The following is a 24,845-nucleotide window of genomic DNA, read 5'->3' as shown; positions in this document are numbered from 1 at the left end:
TGGAGGGTGAAGTATTTTCAGAATGTTTTATATAACCAGGAAAAAGACAGTGGAAAAGGAGAGATTAATGAGCCAACAGGGTGAGGGAACCATTCCTACAGCAGGGGCAGAGGAGGGGTGGGCCTGGGTGAGAAAGATGGATGCCGCTCCCCCAGGTGGAGGGAAAGCCTCAAGACAAGGCCTGGCCTATGTCAGGGAAAGGAATCCAGGAGGAGGTGAGGGGCCAAAATGATCATTCTGAATCTGTTGAGAGCATTGCAACGTGAGTTCCCTTATGTCCTGAAATAGGAGATCCTTTTTGAAGTTAAGGTGAGGAGTGGGGGTGTGGAAGCCTTGAGGAGGAGGGTGAAGATTGGAAATAGCTGTTGTGGGAACCGAGGATGACCTGACCCAGGACAGGAGGAAGTGCTGACTGTTGACACATCTGGTGTCCTGTGCGAGCTCCCCAGACATTCAGATCTCCCTTTCTAGTATTCTAGCACACGACCCTGAAAGAAGTGGGGCCTGCCCAAAATGCTTTTCGACATTAAGTGACATTAAAACAAAGGAAGAGGAAGAAAAAAATGGAGCAAGAATCTTGAATGTTTTTAGCAGAGGAGTGATGCATTTTTGGAAAGTTGAGTGGGATTGCCGGGAAGCGTAGAGCCTGATTTGGATGGAACTCTGATGAGGCCATGTCTGGTTTTTAGTAAATATGTTAACTATCGATCTATCTAGGGAATCCAAATGCAGATACCGTCATCTCATAAATATTGATATTTTATAAAAGCAGCCCAGACACCCAGGCGTCACTGCTGGAGCTATGGGTCCCTGGATGACCCTGGAAGAAGGCAGGGCCCGGGGACACTGTATTCAGCTCTGTTTTGGCGGGAAAAACTCTCACGACTGCTCAAGCAAAGGTTGGGGAGAATGAGGATGTGTAGAGCAAGGATACCTGTTCACAGGAGCCCAGGGGAACGAGGGAGTCAGGCCACACAGAGACTGGAAGGCGAAGGTGCTTTGGAATTTAGGGCCCCAAGCAAAAGTTCACAGATCTTCCCTCTCCTGTTCCTCTCTGATTGTGACCTGGCCATTTTCCCCTTGCTCCTTTCCTATTTATTCTACTTCTCTCTCTCTCTCTCTTTCTCTTAATTAATAGACTTAATTTGGTAGAGCAGTTTTAGGTTGACAGCAGAAGGTACAGAGATTTTTCCGTATACCCCCTGCCCCCACGTACACCAAGCCTCCCCCACCAGAGTGGTGCATTTGTCACAAGTGCTGAAGCTACATTGATACACCATTATCATCCAATGTGCATCGTTCACATTAGGGTTCACTCTTGGTGTTGGACATTCTGTAGGTTTTGACAAATGTGTAATGACATGTATCCACCCTTATGGTCTCGTACAGAGTGGTTTCACTGCCCCCAAATCCCCTGTTTACTTTTCTCTTTTGATCCTTTCTCAACCTTAAGTCTTTTTGCCCCTGAAGACCCCTTACCCTGTGGAGAGGGTCATGGCCAGAAGAGGCCAGCATGGACCAGGGCAGGGACTCCTCTTGCCTGGGTCTAAGCCTGGTTCTGCTCTTATGATTACTTAGAGAAAGAAATCAAGACTTAGTGACCTGCCTGGGGTCCCAGAGCAAGTCCCTGTGGAGCTGGAGTTAAACCCACGTAGTCTGGCTCCTGCACCTGGCTCTGATTGGGAACCCTCAAACCTTCTCCTCTTGGGAAGACTCTATCAAGTTTTCACCTTTGCTGGATCATGCTGGCTTTGCCTCCTGGGCTGGAGCCCCTGTCCCCTGGTCCTGGTGGGGGCTGCTCGTCTATGGCTTCAGCTTTGTTACCAACGCACTCCTGGGAATATGTTCCGGTATTTTCAGTGAAACAAGTTTCTCAAGAGTTAGGGTCTAAAAAGAAGGATCCTTGAGATTGTCTTGGTCACTCTCCCTCCAACCTAAAATTGCCCAAGCCTCATAGGTTCAGGTGTTGTGTATGTACTCTGCCAGGGACCATCTCTCTGTTAGCCAGGTAGAGGGCACATAATTATCCCCATTTTAATGGTGGAGAATGGAGAACTGGAGAGATTGGACAATGTGCACAAGGGGATACAACCAGGGAACTGTGGGGATCCACCTCTGTCCTCTGGGCTGCTACCTCCCTGCCCACAGCCCAGAGGGGCCAGACCCTTGGAGGATGCTCATGGACACTTGTTAAATAACTGAGCTCCTTACTCAAGGGCGGAAAAACACCAGCACTAGGTGAGCAGGCAAAATATTTCATTCCTCTTTTGTTAACTTATGATTCAAGTGCCTGCAGAGTCTCTGTAAGTCTCCAGATTCATTTGAGAGTCTCTCTGAGCACCTCAACCACTGTTAGTCTGGAAATTAGCCTCAAACGTTCAAATATTAGTGTCAGTAAGTCTTGGAGACATTTGAATCCTTTCTGTTTTTCACTTTATTTTATCTGTACTGCTTCCCCAACCTGACCTTCAACAGGACCAGTGAACCTCTCTGGGGCTCTTCTGCACCTCTGCACCTGTGTTTTATTTTTCCATTGATACAGGGAATCGGTACCCCCTAGAAGTAAAGGCTCCTAAAACCTTATGAATTTTGTTTCCTTCTCTAAAGATGTGGGGTTCTCACCTGCCCTGTGGCCTGCCCCCCTTTTTGTCTTCTGACTACGATGCCACACTTACATCTCCGGCACAGCCGCCCTGAAGTCATCAGTCACCGAGGGGCAATTTAACAGAAAGCCAGACCTCTATACACAATTCACAGTCTGCCCTGCCAGGACCTGTGGAAGCCTTGGTTTTTTCCCGTCCACATCTAGTGAGGCCCCCGTGCCTGCCTGTCTGCTCTGATTGCAACTCCGTGCCAAGGCGAGGATGAGGTACAATTGGGAAAGGTCTGGCTTTGGAGATTCGTGGAGAATCCTCTTCCTGGCTTCCCGTCTTTCCCTGAGATCCCACCTTAATAACCACTGTGATCCAAGGCTGCTTTTGTGGGCTAAGGGGCAGGGTGCACTTACTCTCCAGGAGGTAATGAAGAACGGAGGCCATTTTGTTTCAGAACAAACCCCTTAGAGGAGTTGTGGCCTGTGGAGATCCCGGGTTAGGAGTCCCGGGAGTGGGTCTGTCCTGTCTTGTTACTGACTTGGTGACCCTGGGCTTCTTTTTAACCCCAACTGCCCTCCTGCCTTCTGAGAAGTGTAATGAAAACAGAGTCATCTTCGCTGCATGTCTCATGGAGTGGCTGTGCAGAACCATAAAGATAAGAGAAACGAAAGATCTCCTCCACCTCCCCTTCTTTCCTTTTTTAAAAAAAGTGTTTTGGATATTTAAAAAATGCTAAAGACATGAAAAAGGATTTTTATTCTCATCATTTCTGAAAACGTCAGCCCTTTACTATTATTTTTTTAACAACTAGGCTCTTTGTCATAACAACTTCTATCTGTATTTTTAGAATTAAAAAAAACACAAGTGATATGTAAATAATTCTCACTGTAAAAGATTCAAGTAAGACTTAAGCATATATTTAAAAAATATTAAAGTCCTTCTTTATATTCTCTTTCCACATCCATCCCCAGACAACTGCTGCTAACAATTTGTTATGGGTCCTTTCAGGCCTTTTTGTGTACGTTTACTGTCTGGATACTCACACACATGCACACACACAGTATTAGGTATCTATTTCTGCATAACAAATTGTCCCAAAATCTCGTGGCTTAAAACAACCAGTATTTATTAGCTCAGAGTTTCTCTGGGTTATAAATCTAGATGCAGCTCAGCTGAGTGCTTCTGACTTAGGGTGTCTTATGAGTCTGCAGTCAAGCTGACAGCTGGGGCTTTGGTCTCATCTGAAGGCTCAACTGGAAGAGGATCCCTTCCAAGCTCACTCATGTGGCTATTTGCAGCCCAGGTCCTTGCTGGCTGTTGGCTGGAGACATCAGTTCTTTGCCACATGGGCCTCTCCATGGGCAACTCACAACATGGCAGCTGGCTTCTTTCAGAGCAAGCAAGCAAGAAAGTGAGAGAGGATGCCCAAAACAGAAGCCACAGTCTTTTGTAACCTCATCTGGAAAATGACATCCCATCACTTTTAACATTTTCTGTTCCTTAGAAGAGAACCGCTACATCCAGGCCACATTTAATAGGAGGGAATGACATAAGGGCATGAATAGCAGGAGGTGGAGATCATTGTGAGCCATCTTAGAAGCTGCCCCCCTCCTCCCCCCCACCAGATGTGATCACCTTCTCTGTGAGGTCTACCCTGACTACCCTTTTAAAAACTGGAGCTCTCGTCTCTTATCTTTCATCTTCCTCTGCTTTTTTTCTCTACAACACTTATCACCTTCTAATATTCTAAATTACTTATATATAATGCTTATTTCTCTCTCTCCTCATCAGAATATAGGGTCCACGAAGGCAGAGGGTTTTTTGGTCTGTTTTGTTCTCTGGTGTTTCCCTAGTCTCTAGAACAGTACCTGACACATCAGCACTCAATAAATATTTAATTAAATCCTACATGCATTGTTCTGTAATTTGCTTTTTCTACAGTATGTCTTGGAGTGTTTCAGAGTCTATGTATATAAGTTTACTTCATTCTTTTTAATAGCTGCCTAATATTCCACATTATGGCCGTACATTATTTAAACATTGCCCTCTTGATGGACATTTACTTGTCTCTGTGTCCTCACTATTTTATGCTGCTACAAACATCCTCATACATACGACTCATACATATGCATGAGTAGTTATGGAAGAGAGGCCCCCTAGAATTCCTGCAGTAAATTTAAGCTGTTGTTTTTTTGTGGCTGAATCGCATAGGAGGGAATTACACAGACACTTGTTTTTTGTTTGTTTCTTTTTTAATAAGTCATAGTCCTTGACTGTTTTACCTTCGTTTGCCTTGACATTTAATTTTGCATGATCAAAAAACACCTGTGTAGTGAGTATAGGCTTTCAGTCACCTATTATCTGTTGGGGTCTGGTCTGAGAATTGTCATTTAAGTATTACTAATTTCCATAGAGTTAGAATACCCAGAAAGGCATGGCATCCTGGTTTGTGCAAGGCCTCATGGAGAACTTGGAGATAAAGCATTACTTTAGCTTTCTAGAAACTTACCTTCTACTTGGTCATTAAACATAACAAGTTAAATAATAGACAATAATTCAAGCAGCAAGTCAGAAATAAGTGTGAGCAATTCATGGGCAAGAGAGGACAGCAAGGCTTGGGGGTTCCGGACAGGCGTTTTGGGGGAGATGGGCTTGAACTACACCTTGAGGGAGGAGAAGGACCTGGAAAGGAGGGCAAGGGAAGACATATTTGGTAGGTAACCAGTTTATAAGTAGAGGGCAGGGAAGGAAGAAGCAGTTTAGTGCTCAGCACTGAGATGGCACAGGAGTCTTCTTGGTTGATTCTGAATCCTTTGCAGTAGCATCTGCCAGTACCCGGTGGGGAAGGTCAGTGGAAGATTGTCAGAGTTTTTGGCTGAGGAATGCTGGGTAGCAGACAGTTGGCCAATTACAGTCTCTGGAAAGCTTTGAATGATGGTGCCAGTGTGATCAGGACTCCCAAGTCTCTATCTGGTGACATTCGGTGCCCAGTGTGACCCCCAAGGAATTAGCCCTCTGCCCTCCCTTTCTCCTCTTCTGCCCAGGACTCGGCAGTCAGTCACTCCCACCCCTGCCAGCTTCTATTACACAATTACACAATTTCCTCTTCACAACCATTTGTTCTCTGTCTTGGAGCATGGCATGGCTGACTGTAACCTGTTATGAAATCAAACCATTGCCCTGGCTCACCCTCGAGGGCTAAATCACCCTAATATAAAGAGATTTATGCGGGACACACAGGCCTGCCCATCTCCTCAGGTGTAACTTTGTCATTGTTCTCAGAAGGTTGCCTGCTTGCTTTGGAAGAAGCAAGCCCGACAGCCTGACCCGCCTCTTTGCAATCCTAGCTTTAATCTCAGCTATGAAAAGGGTGGAAACATGGAAACAAAAAGTAAAGTCAGCGTGCCCAGGCCCCCATCTGTCCTGAGGACAGCACGGCTGCTGCAGCACACCCAGCACATAGTGGGAGCTCAATGAATATGGGATGAAAAGCTGGGGAGTAGTAGAAGAATGATCATCCTTTTGAGAGAGCCCCAGCAAGGCTGCAGTTTCTTCCCTGCACAGTTCATCCAGGTGAAACCACTGAGAATGAACAATAAGGGCAGCCTAGGGCTATGAGTGGATTGGCAGCCTGGGGCTAATGGCCTTGGCCATGGTGCTCGCCAACACTGATGGAGAAGAGGAGCGGGGAAGGGTGGGAATGTGGCTGGTTTGTTTGGCGCACATGACTGTCAATGAACGTCAGGTTTCATTTGGTTCCACCTGGCACATCCACTTTCTTTTATTGGTCTGCAATATCCGGTGTCAACCCCCAGCCTCCAGGACCCCCACTGTGGCTGCCCACGCTATCTCAAGTTCCCCTTCCTCAGCCAGCTTTGCCCTCATGTTTCCAGACTTTTCAAAGCACTTTCAAAGTCACTCTCTCATGTTGTCCATTTTAACTGACATGTCATTGGGATTTTTTTTTAACATATTAAGACAACTACACAGCTCTCCCAGGGAAATAACAGAGTTTTTAAAAATCAAAAATGAAGTCCTCAAAGACCGTTTCTGTTTTGTTGACCTGCCAACCCAAGCTAATTGTTCTGATAGGACAGACGGGTCCAGCATTTCAACACCAGAGGGCACCAGTGGCTAAACTATGTAGACCAGCTGCCCCTGCTAAGAAATTCTCTTAATTTGGTTACTTCATTCTTGTTCTTTCTGTCACTTCATGAAGAGACAGAAGAGGACTTTGATGGGGTTGGTGGGCAGGGGCGGGTAAGGTGAACTGAGTGTCAAACGGTAGCTGTTGCTAAGGGGAATGGGTCGGAGAATTCAGAGCAGAGTGCTGTTGCCTGGAGTACATGATGGGCCTGAGGATTTTCAGGCATTGTTACTAATGACTCAGTTAATGGAGTCAGCACCATGGCCAGGCTGTGGTGGAGCCTCCTTGTTTGTTTATATTGTCTGAGAGAGCCCTCCTCCCACCATCATACTCCATCCCCCAACCACCCCGCTGCACTCTTCAAGCCTGGGTTTGGTGGGGAGGTTTGGTGGGGAGGTTCTGTGCTGTCCCTCCTTCCAGGCTAGTGACCAGGCCATGCAAGTCTAACAGGTCACTATCTGGCCTACTTTCATTTCAGAAACAAGTGTGTGTGTGTGCATGCACGCTTTAATAGACTTTAATTTTTAGAGCAGTTTTAGGTTAACAACAAAATTGAGGGGAAAATACAGAGTCCCCACATACCCCCTAACCACACACATGGACAGCCTTCCCCATTATCAACATCCCCCACCAGAGTGGTACATTTGTTACAATCAATGAACCTACATTGACACATCATCACCACTCAGTTTATGTTTGGGTTCACTCTTGATGTTGTACATTCTATGGATTTGGACAGATGTATAATGCCCTGTATCCACCGTTATAGTACCATACAGAGTAGTTTCATGCCATAAAAATCCTCGAATCCTCTGTGCCCTGTCTTTTCATCCCTGCCTTCCCCCTAACCATTGGCAACCACTGATCCTTTTACTGTCTCCATAGTTTTGCTTTTCTAGAATGTCATATAGTTGGAATCATACAGTATATAGCCTTTTCAGATTGGCTTCTTTGACTTAGTAATATGCATTTAAGGTTCTTCTATGTCTTGTCATGGTTTAATTGCTAATTTATTTTTAGCGCTGAATAATATTCCATTGTATGAACATACTACAGTTTATCATTCACCTACTGAAGGACATCTTGGTTGCTTCCAAGTTTTGGTAATTATGAATAAAACTACTATAAACATCTGTGTGCAGGTTTTTGTGTGGCCTTAAGTTTTCAATTCATTTGGGTAAATACTAGGAGTTTGATTACTGGATTGTATGCTAACAGTATGTTTAGTTTTGTAAGAAACTCCAAATTGTCTTCTAAAGTGGCTGTACCATTTTCTATTCCTACCAGACTGAATGAGAATTCCTTTTGCTCCATATCCTCACCAGCATTTGGTGTTGTCAGTGTTTTAGATTTTGGCCATTCTAATCGATGTGTAATGGTATCTCGTTGTTTTAATTTACAATTCCCTAATGACATATGGTATTGAGCATCTTCTCATATCCTTGTATGCCATTTGATATCTTCTTTGGTGAGATTTCTGCTCAGATCTTTTTGTCCATTTTTTAATTGGATTGTTCATTTTCTTATTATTGACTTTTAAGAGTTATTTACATATTTTGGATAACAGTGCTTTATGAGATAGGCCTTTTGCAAGTATTTTCTCACAGTGTGTGTCTTGTCTCCTCATTCTCTTGACAATGTCGTTTGCAGAGCAGAAGTTTTTAATTTTAATGAAGTCCACATTATCAATTATTTCTTTCATCGATCATGCCTTTGGTGTTGTGTTTAAGGTCATTGCCATACCCAAAGTCACCTAGATTTTATCATATGTTATCTTCTAGGAGTTTCATATTTTGAATTTTTGTCTATGATCCATTTAAAGTTAATTTTTGTGAAGGATGTAAAGTCTGTTTCTAGATTCATATTTTTGTGTGTGAATGTCCAGTTGTTCCAGCACCAGTTGTTGAAAGACTATCTTTGCTGCATTGTATTGTCTTTGCTCTTTTGTCAAAGATCAGTTGTATATTTTTGAGGGTCTCTTCTGGGCTCTCTGTTCTGTTCCATGGATCTATTTGTCTATTCTTTCACCAATACACACTGTCTTGATTACTGTAGCTTTATCGTAAGTCTTGAAGTCAGGTAATGTCAGTCCTCCACTTTTGTTCTTCTTCAATATTGTGTTGGCCATCCTGGGTCTTTTGCCTCTCCATATAAACCTTAGAATCAGTTTGTCAATATCCACAAAATAACTTTCTGGGATTTTGGTTGAGATTGCATTGAATCTATAGATCATGTTGGGAAGAACTGACATCCTGACAACATTGAGACTTCCTACCCATGAATGTGGAATATCTTTCCATTTATTTAGTTCTTTTTTTATTTCTTTCATCAGAGTTTTGTAGTTTTCCTCATATAGATGTTGTACATATTTTGTGAGATCTTATACCTATGTATTTCATTTTTTTAGGTGCTAATGTAAATGATATCGTGTTTTTAATTTCAAATTCCACTTGATCATTGCCGGTGTATATGAAAGTGATTGACTTTTGTATCTCAGCCTTGTATCCTGCAACCATGCTATAATCCCTTATTAGTTCCAGAAGTTTTTTGTCAATTGCTTTGGATTTTCTACATAGATGATCATATCATCTGTGAACAAAGACAATTTTATTTCTTCCTTTCTAATCAGTATACCTTTTATTTCCTTTTCTTGTCTTATCACATTAGCTAATACTTCCAACACAATATTGAAAAGAGGTGGTGAGAGGGGACATCCTTGTCTTGTTCCTGAAACTAGAAAGCTTCTAGTTTCTTATTATTAAGTATGATGTTAGTTGTAGGTTTTTTGTAGATGTTCTTTATCAAGTGGAGGAAGTGCCCCTCTATTTCTTGGTTGCTAAAAGATTTTATCATGAATAAGTGTTGGATTTTGTCAAATGCTTTTTTCTGCACTTATGTGATTTTTCTTCTTTAGCCTGTTGATATGATGGATTACATTAATTAATTTTGAGGTGTTGAACTCACCTTGCATACCTGAGATAAATCCCATTTGGTCATGGTGTATATTTCTTTTTATACATTGTTCGATTCAATTTGCTAGTATTTTGTTGAGGATTTTTACCTCTATATTCATGAAAGAAATTGGTTAGTTGCTGTCTTTTCTTGTAATGTCTTTGTTGATTTTGGTATTAGGGTAATGCTGAACTCATAAAATGAGTTGGAAAATGTTCCCTCTGCTCCCATTTTCTAGAAAATATTATAGAGAATTGGTATAATCTCTTCCTTAAATGTTTGGTAGAATTCACCAGTGAACCCATCTTGGCCTGGTGCTATCTGTTTTGGAATGTTGTTAATTATTTATTCAATTTCTTTAATATATATAGGCCTTTCACATTGTTTATTTCTTGTGTGAGTTTTGGCAGATTGTGTCTTTCAAGGATGCTTTTGCTGTATCCTGCTAGTTATGATAAGTTGTATTTTCATTTTTGATCGGTTCAAAATATTTTAAAAGTTCTCTTGAAGTTTCTTCTTTGACCCGTGTGTTATTTAATTTCCAAGTATTTGGGATTTTCCAACTATCTTTTTGTTATTGATTTCTAATTTAATTCCACTGTGGTCTAAGAACACACATTGTATGATTTCCATTTTTTTAAATTTGTTAAGGTGTGTTTTACGGCTGAGAATGTGGTCTATCTTGGTAAATGTTCTATGTGAGCTTGAAAAGCATGTGTATTCTGTTGTTGTTGGATGAAGTAGTCAATAGATATAGTAGTCAATTATATCCAGTTGATTGATGGTGCTGTTGAATTCAAGTCTGTCCTTACTGATTTTCTGCCTTCTGGATCTGTGCATTTCTGATAGAGGGGTGTTAAAGTCTCCAATTGTTATAATGGACTCATCTGTTTCTCCTTGCAATTCTATGTTTTTGCCTCATATGTTTTGATGCTCTGTTGTTAGGCATATACACATTAAGGATTTTAATGTCTTCTTGGAGAATTGACCCCTTTATCGTTGTGTAATACACTTCTTTATCCTTGATAACTTTCCTTACTCTGAAGTCTGCTCTATCTGAACTTAACATAGCTACTCCTGCTTTTTTTTTTGATTCGCGTTAGCATGGTATATTTTCCTCCATACCTTTAATTTTAATATATATGTGTCATTTTTAAAGTGTATTTCTTGTAGATGACATATAGTTGTTCTTTTTGTTTTTTTTGTGAGGAAGACTGGCCCTGAGCTAACATCTCTTGCCAATCCTCCTCTTTTTGGTAAGGAGATTGGCCCTGAGCTAACATTTGTGCCCATCTTCCTCCATTTTGTATGTGAGATACCAGCACAGCATGGCTTGATGTGTGGTGCATTGATCCGTGCCTGGGATTCAAAACTGTGAGTCCCAGGCCACCGAAGCAGAGCGTGCAAACTTAACCACTCTGCTACTAGGCTGGCCCCGAGGGTCTTGTTTTTTGATCTACTTTGATAATCTCTGTCTTTTAATTGGTGTATTTAGACCATTGATGTTTAAAGTGATTATCAATATAGTTAGATTAATAACTATTTTTGCTACCGTTTTCTATTTAATGCCCTTGTTCTTTGTTTCTATTTTTGTCTTCCACTCTTTTTCTGCCCTTTGTGGTTTTTTTTTTTTTTTTTTTTTGTGAGGAGATCAGCCCTGTGCTAACATCCGCCAATCCTCCTCTTTTTTTGCTGAGGAAGACGGCCCTGGGCTAACATCTGTGCCCATCCTCCTCGACTTTATATGGGATGCCGCCACAGCATGGCTTGCCAAGCAGTGCGTCGGTGCACGCCCGGGATCCGAACCAGCGAACCCCGGGCCGCCGCAGCGGAGCGCGCGCACTTAACCGCTTGCGCCACCGGGCTGGCCCCTGCCCTTTGTGGTTTTAACTGAACATTTTATATGGTTCCATTTTCTCTCATTTTTTACCATATCAGTTCTTCTTTTTTTACTTATTTTATGTGGTTGGCATAGAGTTTGTAAATATATTTGCAACTAATCAAGTCTGCTTTCAAATAACCCTCTAATGCTTCATGGATAGTGCAAGTACTTTATAATAACAAAATAATCCTAATTCCCCCCCACACACTCACTGTATCATTGCTGTCATTTATTTCACTTATACATAAGCATATATATTTATATACATATGATTTACATATATGCATACATAATTGAATACAGTGTTGCTATTATTATTTTGAAAAGCAGTTATCTGTTAAATCAATTAAGAATAAGAAAAATAAAAGCTTTTACTTTACTGTCACTTATTCTTTCTCTGATGCTCTTTCTGTAGATCCAAGTTTCTTTACTTTTCTTTTCTTTGGTTTTTTTTTTGGTGAGGAAGATTAGCCCTGAGCTAACATCCTTGCCAATTTTTCTCTATTTTGTGTGTGGGATGCCACCACAGAATGGCTTGATGAGTGGTGTGTAGGTCCACACCTGGGATCCAAACCCGCAAACCCTGGCCCACCAAAGTGGAGTGCACAAACTTAACTCCTATGTTGCTGGGCTGGTCCCCCAAGTTTCTGACTAATAACATTTTCTTTCTCTCTGAAGAACTTCTTTTAACATTTCTCACAAGGCAGGTCTACTAGCAATGAATTTGTTCAATTTTTATTTGTCTGAGAAAGTCTTTATTTCTCCTTCACTTTTGAAGGATAATTTCACAGGGTACAGAATTCTATGTTGGTGGTTTTTCTCTCAATACTTTAAATATTTCACTCTACTCTCTTCTTGTTTGCATGGTTTCTAAGAAGTCAAATGTAATTCTTATCTTTGCTCTTCTATAGGTAAGGTGTTATTTCCTTCTGGCTTCTTTCAAAATTATTTTTCTTTATCTTTGATTGTCTGCAGTTTGTATATGATATGCCTAGGTGTAGTTTGTTATTGTTTTGTTTTTTGTTTTTCGTTTTGTCACTTATTCTGCTTGGTGTTCTCTGAGCTTCCTGGACCTGTGGTCTGGTGTCTGACATTAATCTGAGGACGTTTCCAGTCACTTTTGCTTCAAGTATTTCTTCTGTTCCTTTCTCTCTTTCTTTTCCTTCTGGTATTCCCATAACACATATGTTACACCTTTTATAGTTGTCCCACAGTTCTTAGATATTCTCTTCCTTTTTTTCAGTCATTTTTCTCTTTGCTTTTCTGTTTCCTAAGTTTCTATTGACATACCCTCAAGCTCAGAGATTATTTCCTCAGCTGTTGTCCATTCTACTAGTAGGCCATTAATGGCATTCTTCATTTCTGTTATAGTATTCTTGATCTCTAGCACTTCCTTTTGATTCTTTCTTAGAATTTCCATCTCTCTGCTAACATTGCCCATCTGTTCTTATATGCTATCTACTTTATTGAGTAGAGCCCTTAGCATATTAATCATAGTTGTTTTAAATTCCTGGTCTGATAATTCCAACATCCCTGCCACGTCTAGGTCTGGTTCTGATGCTTGCTCTGTCTCTTCAAACTGTGTTTTTTGCCTTTTAATATGCTTTGTAATTTTCCCTTGATAGCTGGACATGATGTCCTGGATAAAAGGAATTGCAGGCCTTTAGTGATGTGGTCGTGAAGGGGGGGGAGGGGAAGCATTCTGTAGTCCTGTGATTAGATCTCAGTCTTTCAATGAGCCTGTGCCTCTGTCTAGGAGCTTCATAAGTGTTTCTCACTTATTTTTCCCCCCTCTATGTGGGACAGGGCTGCTAGAGCAGGCTGGAGTTAGGTATTTTCCTTCCCCTGAATCTGTTGGGATCTGATAAAACTACAAAAGTTTAGGCTCTGGCAAAATAGTTTCTCCTCAGCACAGGCCTTGTTAAGAAGAACAGAATGCTGTGGTGTGTTTCAGAATGGTTCCTTATCCCTTCCCCCTTCCAGAAGCATAAAAGAGTTTTTCTCCAATATTCACTGTGAGAACCTGGTTGAACTCCTAGTGGTAAAACTCACAACAGTGTGGGGGCCCCTGTGACGGGGTCTGCCTCGAGTTTTTGACTCTCAGACTCCTCCACACCGAGACTCCAGCTATTTGCCGGTTTTAGTTCAGGCTCCCCACCCTGGCTCTGGTTCCGCAGTGGTTGCTGCTCGGGAGTTTCTGCTGCAGGAAGTTGTGATTCACTGTGGTCGCCTGTCCGTCTCTCCCGTTTGGGGGGAAGCAGTTTGCCCTGTGACCTCACTTCTCTGATAAATCTGAGAAGAGTTGTGGGTTTTCCAGTTTGTTCAGCTTTTCCTTGTTAGTACAGAGTGACGACTTCCAAGCTCCTTACACGCTGGACTGGAAACCAGAACCGTTTATGTTTTCACCTCTCATGTCCTACACCAAGGAGAACGAAGTGATGTGAGCAAAACAAAGACGCTCAAGCATGGCCTTTGTTCCTTTGCAGTTGGATTTTCGATTTGAAAGGGGCCTTGGAGGTCACCTCATTCAGTCTCCTCATTTTCAGATGAGCATTTTAGTAGGCTCTACTGTGGACATGTCTACATTTTAGCAGAGTAATAGAGTGGACTGTATACACGTGACCCATTTGGGTTCAGAATCCAAATGAACTTTCCTAAGATAAACCAATTAAGTTCTTCTACAGTGATCGTTCTGCTTCCTGAAAGGAAATTTAAATGTGTTATTTATTTATCCATAAACAGTGGTTATCTCTGTATGGTGGTTTGATGGATGATTTTAGTTCTGTGTGAGGGGACGATGGGTGATTTTTATTGTTCTCTTTTCGTCTTTCTGCATTTTCCAAATTCTAACACATGAACATGTATTACTTTTACAATCAGAAAAAAATAAGTTCACTTTTGTAGGCCGTGAACATTTGGGAGTATCTTCTCTGTGTCTCCTTGCAGTCTGCAAAATGAACGTTCACCGGCGCTGTGAGACCAATGTGGCTCCCAACTGTGGAGTGGATGCCCGAGGAATTGCCAAAGTGCTGGCTGACTTAGGCGTCACTCCGGACAAAATCACCAACAGTGGCCAGAGGAGGAAAAAGGTAACTGGCTATTCAGCGGTGTTTCTGGAGCTCTTTGTGGGCCAACGTCTCTGGCTGTCTTCCTGAGAGTCCCCTGAAGTGAGGATGTAAGATTGCTGGGTTTGCGACACTGTACTCAAAACAGCGTTTGCTTAGAGGAAAAAAAAAATATCAGGCAGGTAACATTAAAGTCTCCTTCAGTTCCAGAGGTGGGGGAACATCAAAGCAAGCCTCAAGTGTTATGTTTCTCGGGGGAACATAAACTTTGAGATGAGGACTTTGGAATTCCCTCTGGAAAAAGCACAACTCTAGACAAGGAAGTAGACTTCTCTGCCTCCAGAACTGGCATGAAAGCAATATCAGTGTTTGAACTTCGCCCCTGGTATCACTGTAATGAGGATAAATGGATGAAGAGCTGGAACCACATTCTTTTCTAGGGAGCAAGCCAAGAAGATTTGCCATAGTGCCGGCACTCAGCTGCCCGAGGAATATTGTTAATGCCCCACGACATGAAACATCTGGGCCTTTCTTTGGAGACCAAAGCCCTGTCTCTATCTGTGTGACATTCTGAATGTCAGTAGGAAGAGATCCATTTGCTAAAATGTTATTTTGGTAAGTCAGGGCCCACAGATGTACATAGAGCTAAAGGCATCCATAGCATTTTGTTTGAAGGCCCTTCTTAGCCTTGGCTCCTAGCCTAGAAAATGTAAGAAGTCTTTGAAAAAGTAAGTTATGAGAAAATCAGAACCATGTTAACTGGGCAAGAAGTCCTGGTGGGGGTGGGGTGGACAGTGGCCCTTCTTGCCCAGTATTGAGCATTCTCAAGCTTTTACTAGAAAAGCAGGTCTGACTCTGGGTGCTTCTACAATCTTAACTCCTAAATGTTCTCCCTAAATTTTGCCCTGAAATACCTTCTGAAGGGCCCTGTATTTCCCTTCTCATTTTAGAAGCTGCCTACACTTTCTCCCTGGTGCCTCTCAGAAGAGCCTTTTCCCTTGAATGGGAAGGTCTGGATTGTTTCCATCTTCTTAAACTTCTTCTTCTCTACCTTCCCAATAAACAAAGCTGTTTTGCAGGAGTTGGAGGAAAAAAAAATTCTCTTCTCCTGGTTAACTGTGAGATTTTGTGCTTCTGGTGGCTCTTCTCAGCTCTGTAAATCCCACTGGTAGAAACAGGACTTCAGTTATGAACCCAAGGCATTGGAATTGCAAGCAGAATGCCAGCACCCAAGAATGCTAGGGCCCCACTGAAGAGGCAGGTTATGCAAACAAACAGTGATGACAATGTTGGTCACACACATTTATGAGCTCTAGAGAGAGCCCTTTTCAGGAGACATGGGTTTTTTTCTTACTAGAAGCAAATTGAGACAGAATCTTTATTAATTGTCATGAAACATTTGAAAGAAAACTCAGTACCTGCCCTCTCCCCCATGTTTACATGAGCTATCATGCCAGGCATTGTCTGTCTCTCTTGGATTTGGAGGAACCTGGTGGTAAGAAGCCAAAATGAAGAAATTCAGGAAGGGGAAGAGTAAAAGACTAAGGGACTTTAGCCCTGATACTTTTATTGCTATGTTGCTTCTGATGCAAAAGCTGGAAAAGGCCAAGTGAAGCAGGTGGTAGCTGCAGTTCATATGAAAGGGTGGGAGAGAAGTGCCTTTGCTCAGAAGCTAAAAGGGCTTCTCTGCAGGGGCATCAGGCTTGCTGGAGCTTTGGTTCCCTTCGTATTGCCCCTCGCACGTAGTCCATCATCCGGAAAGGACATGTGCGCAGAGCTGGAAGATCAAGAGTCAAAGGGGACAGAAGTGCTTGTGATCTCTTAGTCCAAACCTCCAACTTTAATGGAAACTTGAAATGGACATGCCCTCATCTGTGCCAGGAAATAGACTTCCCTGGGGGTGTTCTCTTAAAATTTGCCAACAAATATCAATACATCTGAAAATATTTATTGAGCTTCTGTTACACGTATCACTTTGTGCCAGTCACCAGAGGCAATACAAATACTGGATAGAGTCTTACCTATAGTCTCCCTGAGAAGAGAGCCCACACAATAGACACTTACAGGTATTGTTAGCTAAATAAAGCTGAACGGGATCATGAATAAATGCCAAACAGGTGTTAGAGACAGCCAGCGTCAAATTGCTTTGGATGAGGTCACTTGCGTTGCTTGGATAGGCAGGGGAGGTTTTATGGAAGGGATAAGGTTGAGCTTTGCTTAGAAAGGTCAGTTATATTTGGATAGAATACAAATCAAACAAACAAGTTTCTTGTTTTCTTCCCTTTAACTGGCAAATGAAGCCTTGAGTGTGTGCCTTCAGGATATCAATTCAGCAAGTGCTACTGTGCCCCAGGGACACCCATGGCCCTTGGTATAGTGTCCTGATGCTTTTGGCCTCAGAGAAACTCACCACCCTCCCTTCTGATGCCACTCTCCCCCTCTCTCTCTAGCTCATTGCTGGTGCCGAGTCCCCGCAGCCTACTTCTGGAAGCTCGCCATCTGAGGAAGATCGATCAAAGTCAGCACCCACCTCCCCTTGTGACCAGGGTGAGACCCTCAGATTTGCTTCTTTACCTCTGAGCTCTGTCATTGGAAGGACCAAGGAGCTTGAGGCCTCTCCACCTAAGAATGACCTTGTTAGCTGAAACAGCCACAGCCCTGGAAGGTCTTCAGACGCCCTTTCCCTGTTGACTCATTGGCTGTTCTTTCATTCTACAAGGCTTTCTTGAGGGTGAGGCACTAAATGGCCATGCCTGCCTTAAATTCCTCCCAGGCAGGGTAAGAGAGAGAGAGTGTGTCATGTTGTGGTTCTTGCTTTTCCCTCGCCCCTTTCCCTGGTCCTGAGTATAGGAGAGGGAGAGGGGTGCAGCCCTTCTCTTAACGCTCTTCCCAGTGTCTACTCCCAGGCCTGTTACTGCCATTCAGTTGAGTTTGACTCCTTTCCTTTCCTGACTCTAATCATCATACCCAAAACCTGAGATCAGGGCAGGAGTCATGGGATGGGCGGGGGAGGCCATCTCCTCTCCTGGCCTGGGTGGGTGGGGATAGGAAGACCAAGCTGGAGAAGGAGAGATTGCGAGAAGACGAGAAGACGTGGGGAAGAAGTCAGCTCTAGGCCTGACTACTCGCTAAAGCTCAGCTCAGGATGTCTCCTTCCCCTTCCTAAGAATATGCTTAATGTAATCAGAGGTTTCTGAATTCTGTAGACATCCAAGAAGGCTGAGGCTGAGGAAGCACTTACACATCTAAACCTTCCTCTCTGGTGACCAGCACCAGACATCCTGAGCAGGGATATTTGCATCTACAGAGGAGCAATCATCATCTTGCATAACAACAGTGCCCCACTTTTCTGTAGCCCCTTTTGTATTCATTATCCTAATCTTAGGCTCACCCCAGCTTTATGCTGGTGCTCCATCACTGTCCCCATGTTACAGGGTGGGAAGTGGAAGGTTGGAGAGTTGAAAATGTTTGTCCAAAGGTCAGGAGCTAAGTCAGTGGTAAGGGCGAGACCTTGCCCTCCTGGCTTAGGGACCCTGCTCTCAGAATCCATGTCCTCAAACCCTCCTGGAGGTCATCACTGTGACCCAGCTCTTCTTACCAGGAGTAAATAAAACAGCTGCAAAGGGTGGGGGTAAGATGGGGGGGTGATGTGTGTTCCAATCCTGAGGCCACAAAATAATTGGTCTGAGTTCCTCTCCGTGCTGCTCTGATTAACTTTCTGTGTCTTTATACTCTGCTTCATTCCAAAAGAGATGTGACCCATCTATAAGTAATATGATGGTATTCTGGGGCCTCCAAATGAGTAGGTATTATCCTAGACCAGTGTGGGTGTTTTCAGGTTTCCCTTTTTAATGCTGAGACCTCCTTTGAGAGCTTCAAGGAGACAGGGTCATATGATAAAGAGACCCCAAGTAGGAATGACGTGACAAGCTTTCTAGGCTGGCTCCTACCCAGCGTGCTGTCCAGCCTTGGTAGGATGCAGTGCCTCTCAGGGCTTCTCTTTCTCCCCGGTCAATGCAGGTACCAGTATTACCCAGCAGTGATGGGAGGACAAATGGATGCGAAAACCCTTTTGGCAAGATACGGCATTACTGCAGAACAGAAATAAGTCACAGTTTCTCTTTCCTCCATTGTAAGAACACAGAAAGAAAGACATTTTCTTCAAGCTTTGGTATCCCCCAGCACCCCAGTTTTGTCTTCCCAAATCCATTTAATAACTTAACTTGGAAACTGAGACTTTTAGCTCTGCGCTGAGACTAAAAGTTTTTCTTAGTGAAGAGTAAGTGATCAAAAACTGCTGATTTGGTGTGTGGTTATCTGTAGACCCAGAAGCTGTCCTCCTCCTCCCCCTCCCCCCTTGCCCACAGCTCAAAGGAGTTAAACTCCAGACCTAAGAAAGATCTCTAGATTCCATGAGTAAGGTCTCATGGGCCTCAGTCCTTCTGGAAAGAAGCTGAAGATCTCTCTCTGTCCTGCAGCACCTGGTCACTCATGCCTGATTCTGATTCCCAAGGGTTAATAGCTTATGTTCCCCTTCTGTAATCCCAGTTATTCATGAGCATCTTTTACAATTGGATTATGGTTGAGATGCCCATTTCTACACAGAGAAGTGTGTGTCTTGGTGAATGAATAGCTAACAATAAAGCCTCCTCAAATAGAAAAGGTCAAAGTATCATCAGCATTATCACCCCCAGGTAATTCAGGTCACATACTCTGGAGGAGCACAAGACTGCCTCACTGTTGTGAAATTGTCCTGAGGAATCCCTGCCCGTCTGAGATAAATTTGCAACATGTCGCTCTTGGGAAGCAATTATTTTGTTAATGATAAGCCCATTGCCCATTTTGTTGGGTAAGCTTGTGTGAGATGGGTATTTAGAATAAACCCAGCAACAAGGCCAAGTAAAGTCCTTCAGAAGGTAAAAGCTTCCTAGTCCCAGCTGTTGGAATAATTACATCACCAGTGATTACGATGATGACAGTTCTCAATTAGTTGGTGTTCTAATCTTCAAAGGAAACTTGAAGGGTACCTGTTGCCTTTGGGACTCTTCAAGGTTCCAGAGAAGGCTGGAATTCTTGCACTACACCTAAAATAATGGAAAAGGCTACTAGGCAGAGGAGACTTTCAGTGAGGTGGCCAGGTCCCAGTGTAATCTGAATGAGTTGGTTGGCAGGGACTGTGTCCTTCTCCTCTTTGCACACCTAGACTCTGCTGTGTATTAGGTGCCAGTGAAAGTGTGTAGAGTAAATGAAAGAACATAAAGGGTTGCCACACTGGGTCTGTTGCTATGAAGAACCAGAAAGAGAGTTGAGAGCTCATGGGGGGATATTCTGAGTATTGAGTCCTAATGGGAAGGACTCATGAGGTATGCACTAATGCAATATCTTGTCACCCTTGGCCCTAGAACTAAAAGAACTTGAAAACAACATCCGGAAGGCCTTGTCATTTGACAACCGAGGGGAGGAGCACAGGGCAGCATCATCCACTGATGGCCAGCTATCGAGCCCTGGCGAGAACGGTGAAGTCCGGCAAGGCCAGGCCAAGCGCTTGGGCCTGGATGAGTTCAACTTTATCAAGGTGTTGGGCAAAGGCAGCTTTGGCAAGGTCTGTGGCATGCGTGGGGAGAACTGCTGGTTTTCTCTACGCCCTGGCGTGGCCTCCTGTTTGATTTAAGATTAAGCAGTGAAAATTTCAGCCTGGTCTTGTTACCTTTCCCTTCCTTGTTGAGTGGAAATGGCCTGAGGCCAAGCAGGTAGGAGCCGGGGTTCTGCTGCTAACCTCTTTGGGGTTCAGTGTTTCTTATTGGTCAATGAGGACAGGAACTGAGTGAGATAGTGGGTGAGAAAGCACTTTGAAAAGTTTAAATTGCTTTACATGTGCTTGGCATTCCATTGTCGATGATAATAACAATACATTTCTTCCCTTCTTCAGAGATACATCTGAAATTCTGATTTTAATTCATTCTGAAGACTTTGAAAATGAACTCTAGAATCTCTGCCCTCAGTGAACTTAGGGCTCAAAGCAAATCTCAGCCTGTATTACTTTGGAAGTTAAATGTTATTTAACTGACTTGTCTGGCACTTGCTAAATGTTTTCTTTATCCTCTAAATGTGGCAAGAGAATGAGATAATCATCTCATGTCTTGGATCAAGGTCCTCTGCCCTTGGTGCCTTTCTCCGTATCCTGCTTCCCACTGAGATCAACACAGTGGTATGGGGTGTGGATGCAGAGTGTGCTCAGTAAAGCATTCATATGATCAGCCACAATTCTGAAGGTGGGGTGATGTGGAAAAACAATCCCTGTTCATTTTAGAAAGAAGATGGAAGGGCAGAGAGCCTAGGAAGCTGGTTAACATTTCAGCTGAGATCTCTGATTCCTTGCTCTTCACAAAGCCATGCCTGAGAGTCAATGGGAGTCATCTTTCTAGGACCTCCTGGAGCAAAGAGGCCCTGCCCTGGGGACCAGGAGCTTTGCTCTGGGAGCCCCCCGGGGTCACGTGCCCTCACATGTCCTGGACTCTTGAAAGCAGCAGGCTGTGGGTCAGTCAGCTCACTGAGCTGCAGAGCCACTCGACTTCTCTCTGAAGGGAATGGCTCTGTGAAGCTCCCAGGGTACCGGGACTGGTTTCCAGCCCATCTCGCCTGCCCCATCTCATCCTGAGATCCCTGAGGCAGGAAGGTAACTGGAGTTTACTTAAATGGAAAGGCTGAAGCAACCACATTCTTTAGAGACTGGCTAAATAAGAAGTAGACCCCAGTCCTCTGGCTTGGCAAAACCCTGAGATGTGAGCAGGACTTGGTTTAATTTTGAGTAAGATTCAAGGGAAATAAGCAGGCTCAGAGTTTCCAAGTTTCCATATGGTGTAGGCAGGATGGGAACTTTGATGACTCTGGAGCATTCAGGTTGTTTCTTAGGAAAAATCACAGCCAAACCTTGAGGCCTTTTTAAAGAGTTTGTGTTATATGTGGGCGACAGAAGGTCTTCAGGTCAACATCATGAATTCCCTCGTTAAGCTTCTGAGTTGCTGCTCTTAAGTCTGACAACTTACACTGGAATACTGTACTTAGGAGTCAGTTATGTAAAAGAAGAAAGTCTTGTCTCATTTGTAGGGAAATGAGTGCAAAATATTAAATGATAGGGAAACTTGAAGAAAATAGAACTGTTAATTTGCTCTCTGGAGAAGGAATCACATTCCCAGCTTTAAAGCTGTAGAAGAAACCATAGAGGCAAACAAGGACAGATCCAACTACATAAAGATAAATGATGGTGCTCGATAGGAAATAAAACAACAGAAAATCATCAAGCAGGCTTAGAAAAATCTATGCAGAGAGTAAAGTGTGTTAATATCTTTATATACCAAGCTCCTACAAATTCGTAAGTAACACAAGCCAGTGGATAACTAGACAAAGTTATCTTGACACATATAAAACTGACAAATAATTCACACAAAAGAAATACAATTAGAAAACAGATATTTTAAAAGTTTCGTTGTAAATTAAAATAGCATTGAGGTAACATTTCACACCCATTACATGAGCAAAAAAGCTTTTTACATGAAAATACCCACTGTTGGTATATTGCCATGAAACTAAAGCACTTTTGCATCGCTAGTGGCGTATTATATTGTACATCCTTTTTGAAAATCAGTGAGGAAATGTACAAAATATTTAACCTTATAATCCACGTCTAAGACTTTCTATCTTAAGGATATGATCCAAAAGAAAGGAAAAAAATTTATATGTACAAAAATACTCTCAATTTATTTATATAATACTTAATAATTATATGTAACAAGCATCTAATATGAGGTAAATGGTTAAATAAATTGTAATATGTTTACTTGAATTGAATATCAGCAACCAAGATAATGATGGGGACCATGTAAATAATGCTTATCAAATAATGTTCAGTTAAAATACTATACTATATTTGCTATACTATAATTGCAAGTATGACGAATATATATGAACATATGAATAATTACTTAACAGATGTACATTAAACTTCTCTTTTTTTTTGCCTGGGACCTCTGTTAGAGATTAAAGATAAATAAATAAGTTGTAGTAGCTGTCTTAGGATGGGTAGTTTTTCTAAACATTTTTTAATGCTGTTATAGTGTGTAAAATTAAATGAAAAAGGAGTTAGTTTTTAAAGCATTTGGTATTGATTTGTGTCTCTTCTTTTGATTCCATACATGTATAGATTGATAGAGGTGGCTTTGATTGATTTCAGGTCATGTTGGCGGAGCTGAAAGGCAAAGATGAAGTATATGCTGTGAAGGTCTTAAAGAAGGATGTCATCCTTCAGGATGATGACGTGGACTGCACGATGACAGAGAAGAGGATTTTGGCTCTGGCAAGGAAACACCCGTACCTAACCCAACTCTATTGCTGCTTCCAGACCAAGGTATGTTTAGGAAGCAGCTGGTGGACCACCATCTTGGGGTAGCACTGTAGGACACTATGGTATCTTGACTGTCAAATAAAAAAAATCAATTATAGGCCTTCTACATTCTTTTCTCAAAGACCTTGTTAAGTAGAATGGATTTTACCCTTGAAAAGATCAGGGTATATTTGAACAGCATCCTCTTTTTTAAGGGCATGGAATTTTCCATTCAATGTTGTGCTTGTGAAGGGATGAGAGAGCGATAGAGCTCTTTGCAAATGTAGCTGGACAAAGCCAAGTGGCTAAACCCAGTGTTTGCTCCTTCGAAAAACCAACAGGCGTGGTTAGTCCTCGCGCTGCTCCTAATTTACTATCAGTAGGCAAATCACTTAAGTTATATGTTGCCTTCAGGTCAAATGAAAAAGAGTAAAGGCCACCCTAACCGCTTCTAACTTGTATAACATCATACGAGGTAAAGGATGTGAACAAGTGCTTAAAATGCCAGAGTCAAATACAAATAGAAGGTGGCATTTCAAATTTTCCATGTAGGAGCCTGAGAACCAGAAGGTGGCAGTAAAGAAACAAAGATAATGTGTAACTACGTTATGGAGTCTGGCCTATGAGTATCATAACTGATTTTTTACTTAGTGAAGAAGAGAAATGCCAACATTCCTCATGAAGCTCTTATTTTATCACCCTTTTATGGGGGAAAAAAATGTTAGACCTTTAGGATGCCTTATGGATTTGTAGCGCTTGGCTTCCTGAGAAGGCGAAGACAACCTCACCTGAAACTCCTGCCCGTGCTCACCTGGAGCCGAGGCAGTGTAGGGTGCCATCATGGAGAGATGATTCCTTGCTCCTTGGCACACTCTCACCTCCATGTCATTGTAGATGCCAGTTGTTCTACTTAGAATTCAACAATTACTCATTTGGTCATTTGGCAAATTTTTATTTTATTGAATTCTTCCCATGTGGCCTGGCGTTGTGACAGGTACTGGAGATACAGTGGTGAGCAAGGCCCAGTCCCTGACCTGAGGGAATTTACGGTCTCTGTGGTACACTATTTCCCAAAGGGTGTTTCTCAGAGCTCTCATCACGTGAGAAATTGTAAGAGTCAAGAACTCTGTGGCTCATAGTTTGGGACATTGCAGTCTTGACCTCTTTTATATAAAGTGTCTCAACATGCATTTGCTTGTTAAAATTCTAAGGAGACCTGCAATAAAAAAAAAATTACCTTTGTGTAATTTACTATTTCCCAATTATTTGATCTCAGGCTCCACCCCTATCACTACCTGTTCCACACTGAGAAACATTGATCTAATGGAATTTGTCCTATCCCTCTGATCTCTCAGGAGAATAATAAATATCTTCTGAAAATCTGGATATCTCTTTTCTGAATAAGCACAGAACTTTATTAGCTATCCTTGTTTTTTATGTGTATTATGTAATGCCTAATATTTGTGGGTCTGTGTGTGTGTTTGTATTTCCACACATGCAGAGCCCAACATGATAACAGAAGATCAATCACGAGGTCAACTTTCTTCTTTTCTCCACTCGAGCATAATTCTAGGTTAATGAGAAATGTACCTATATGTCTTTATCTTCCATGGTGCCTATCACAGGGCCTCACACCTGGTAGGTGTTCACTACCAGAATCAGAGGGTTGGAAGATTTTTTAAAAATCATCTCTTCTATTCTTCTTTTTTCCCTAGAGAGAAAATGGGATTTCAGAGAAGGAAAAGTCTTTTGCCCACAGACACTCTGTATTGGCCGAGTTGAACTTGGCATCTGGTCTCTGGGACTCCCAATCCAGTGGGCCTTG

General features: G+C 42.5%; 1 protein-coding gene across 2 annotated transcripts in view; it reads left to right on the top strand.

The window, feature by feature from the left end:
- Positions 1-24,845, top strand: part of PRKCE (protein kinase C epsilon) — a 488,848-nt gene that overhangs the window by 309,912 nt on the left and 154,091 nt on the right. For both annotated transcript variants that reach the window (XM_087436820.1, XM_004436690.3), the window contains 4 exons: positions 14,522-14,664; positions 17,091-17,187; positions 20,043-20,242; positions 22,871-23,044. In XM_087436820.1, coding sequence (XP_087292946.1) covers positions 14,522-14,664; positions 17,091-17,187; positions 20,043-20,242; positions 22,871-23,044 — 614 coding nt within the window. The remainder of the gene's footprint in view (positions 1-14,521; positions 14,665-17,090; positions 17,188-20,042; positions 20,243-22,870; positions 23,045-24,845) is intronic.

Source organism: Ceratotherium simum, chromosome 11 (assembly GCF_057802395.1).
Source record: "Ceratotherium simum simum isolate JZ-2026a chromosome 11, ASM5780239v1, whole genome shotgun sequence".
Taxonomy (NCBI): domain Eukaryota; kingdom Metazoa; phylum Chordata; class Mammalia; order Perissodactyla; family Rhinocerotidae; genus Ceratotherium; species Ceratotherium simum.
Note: the sequence above shows the minus strand (reverse complement) of the source record. Positions and strands in the feature narration are given on the sequence as shown.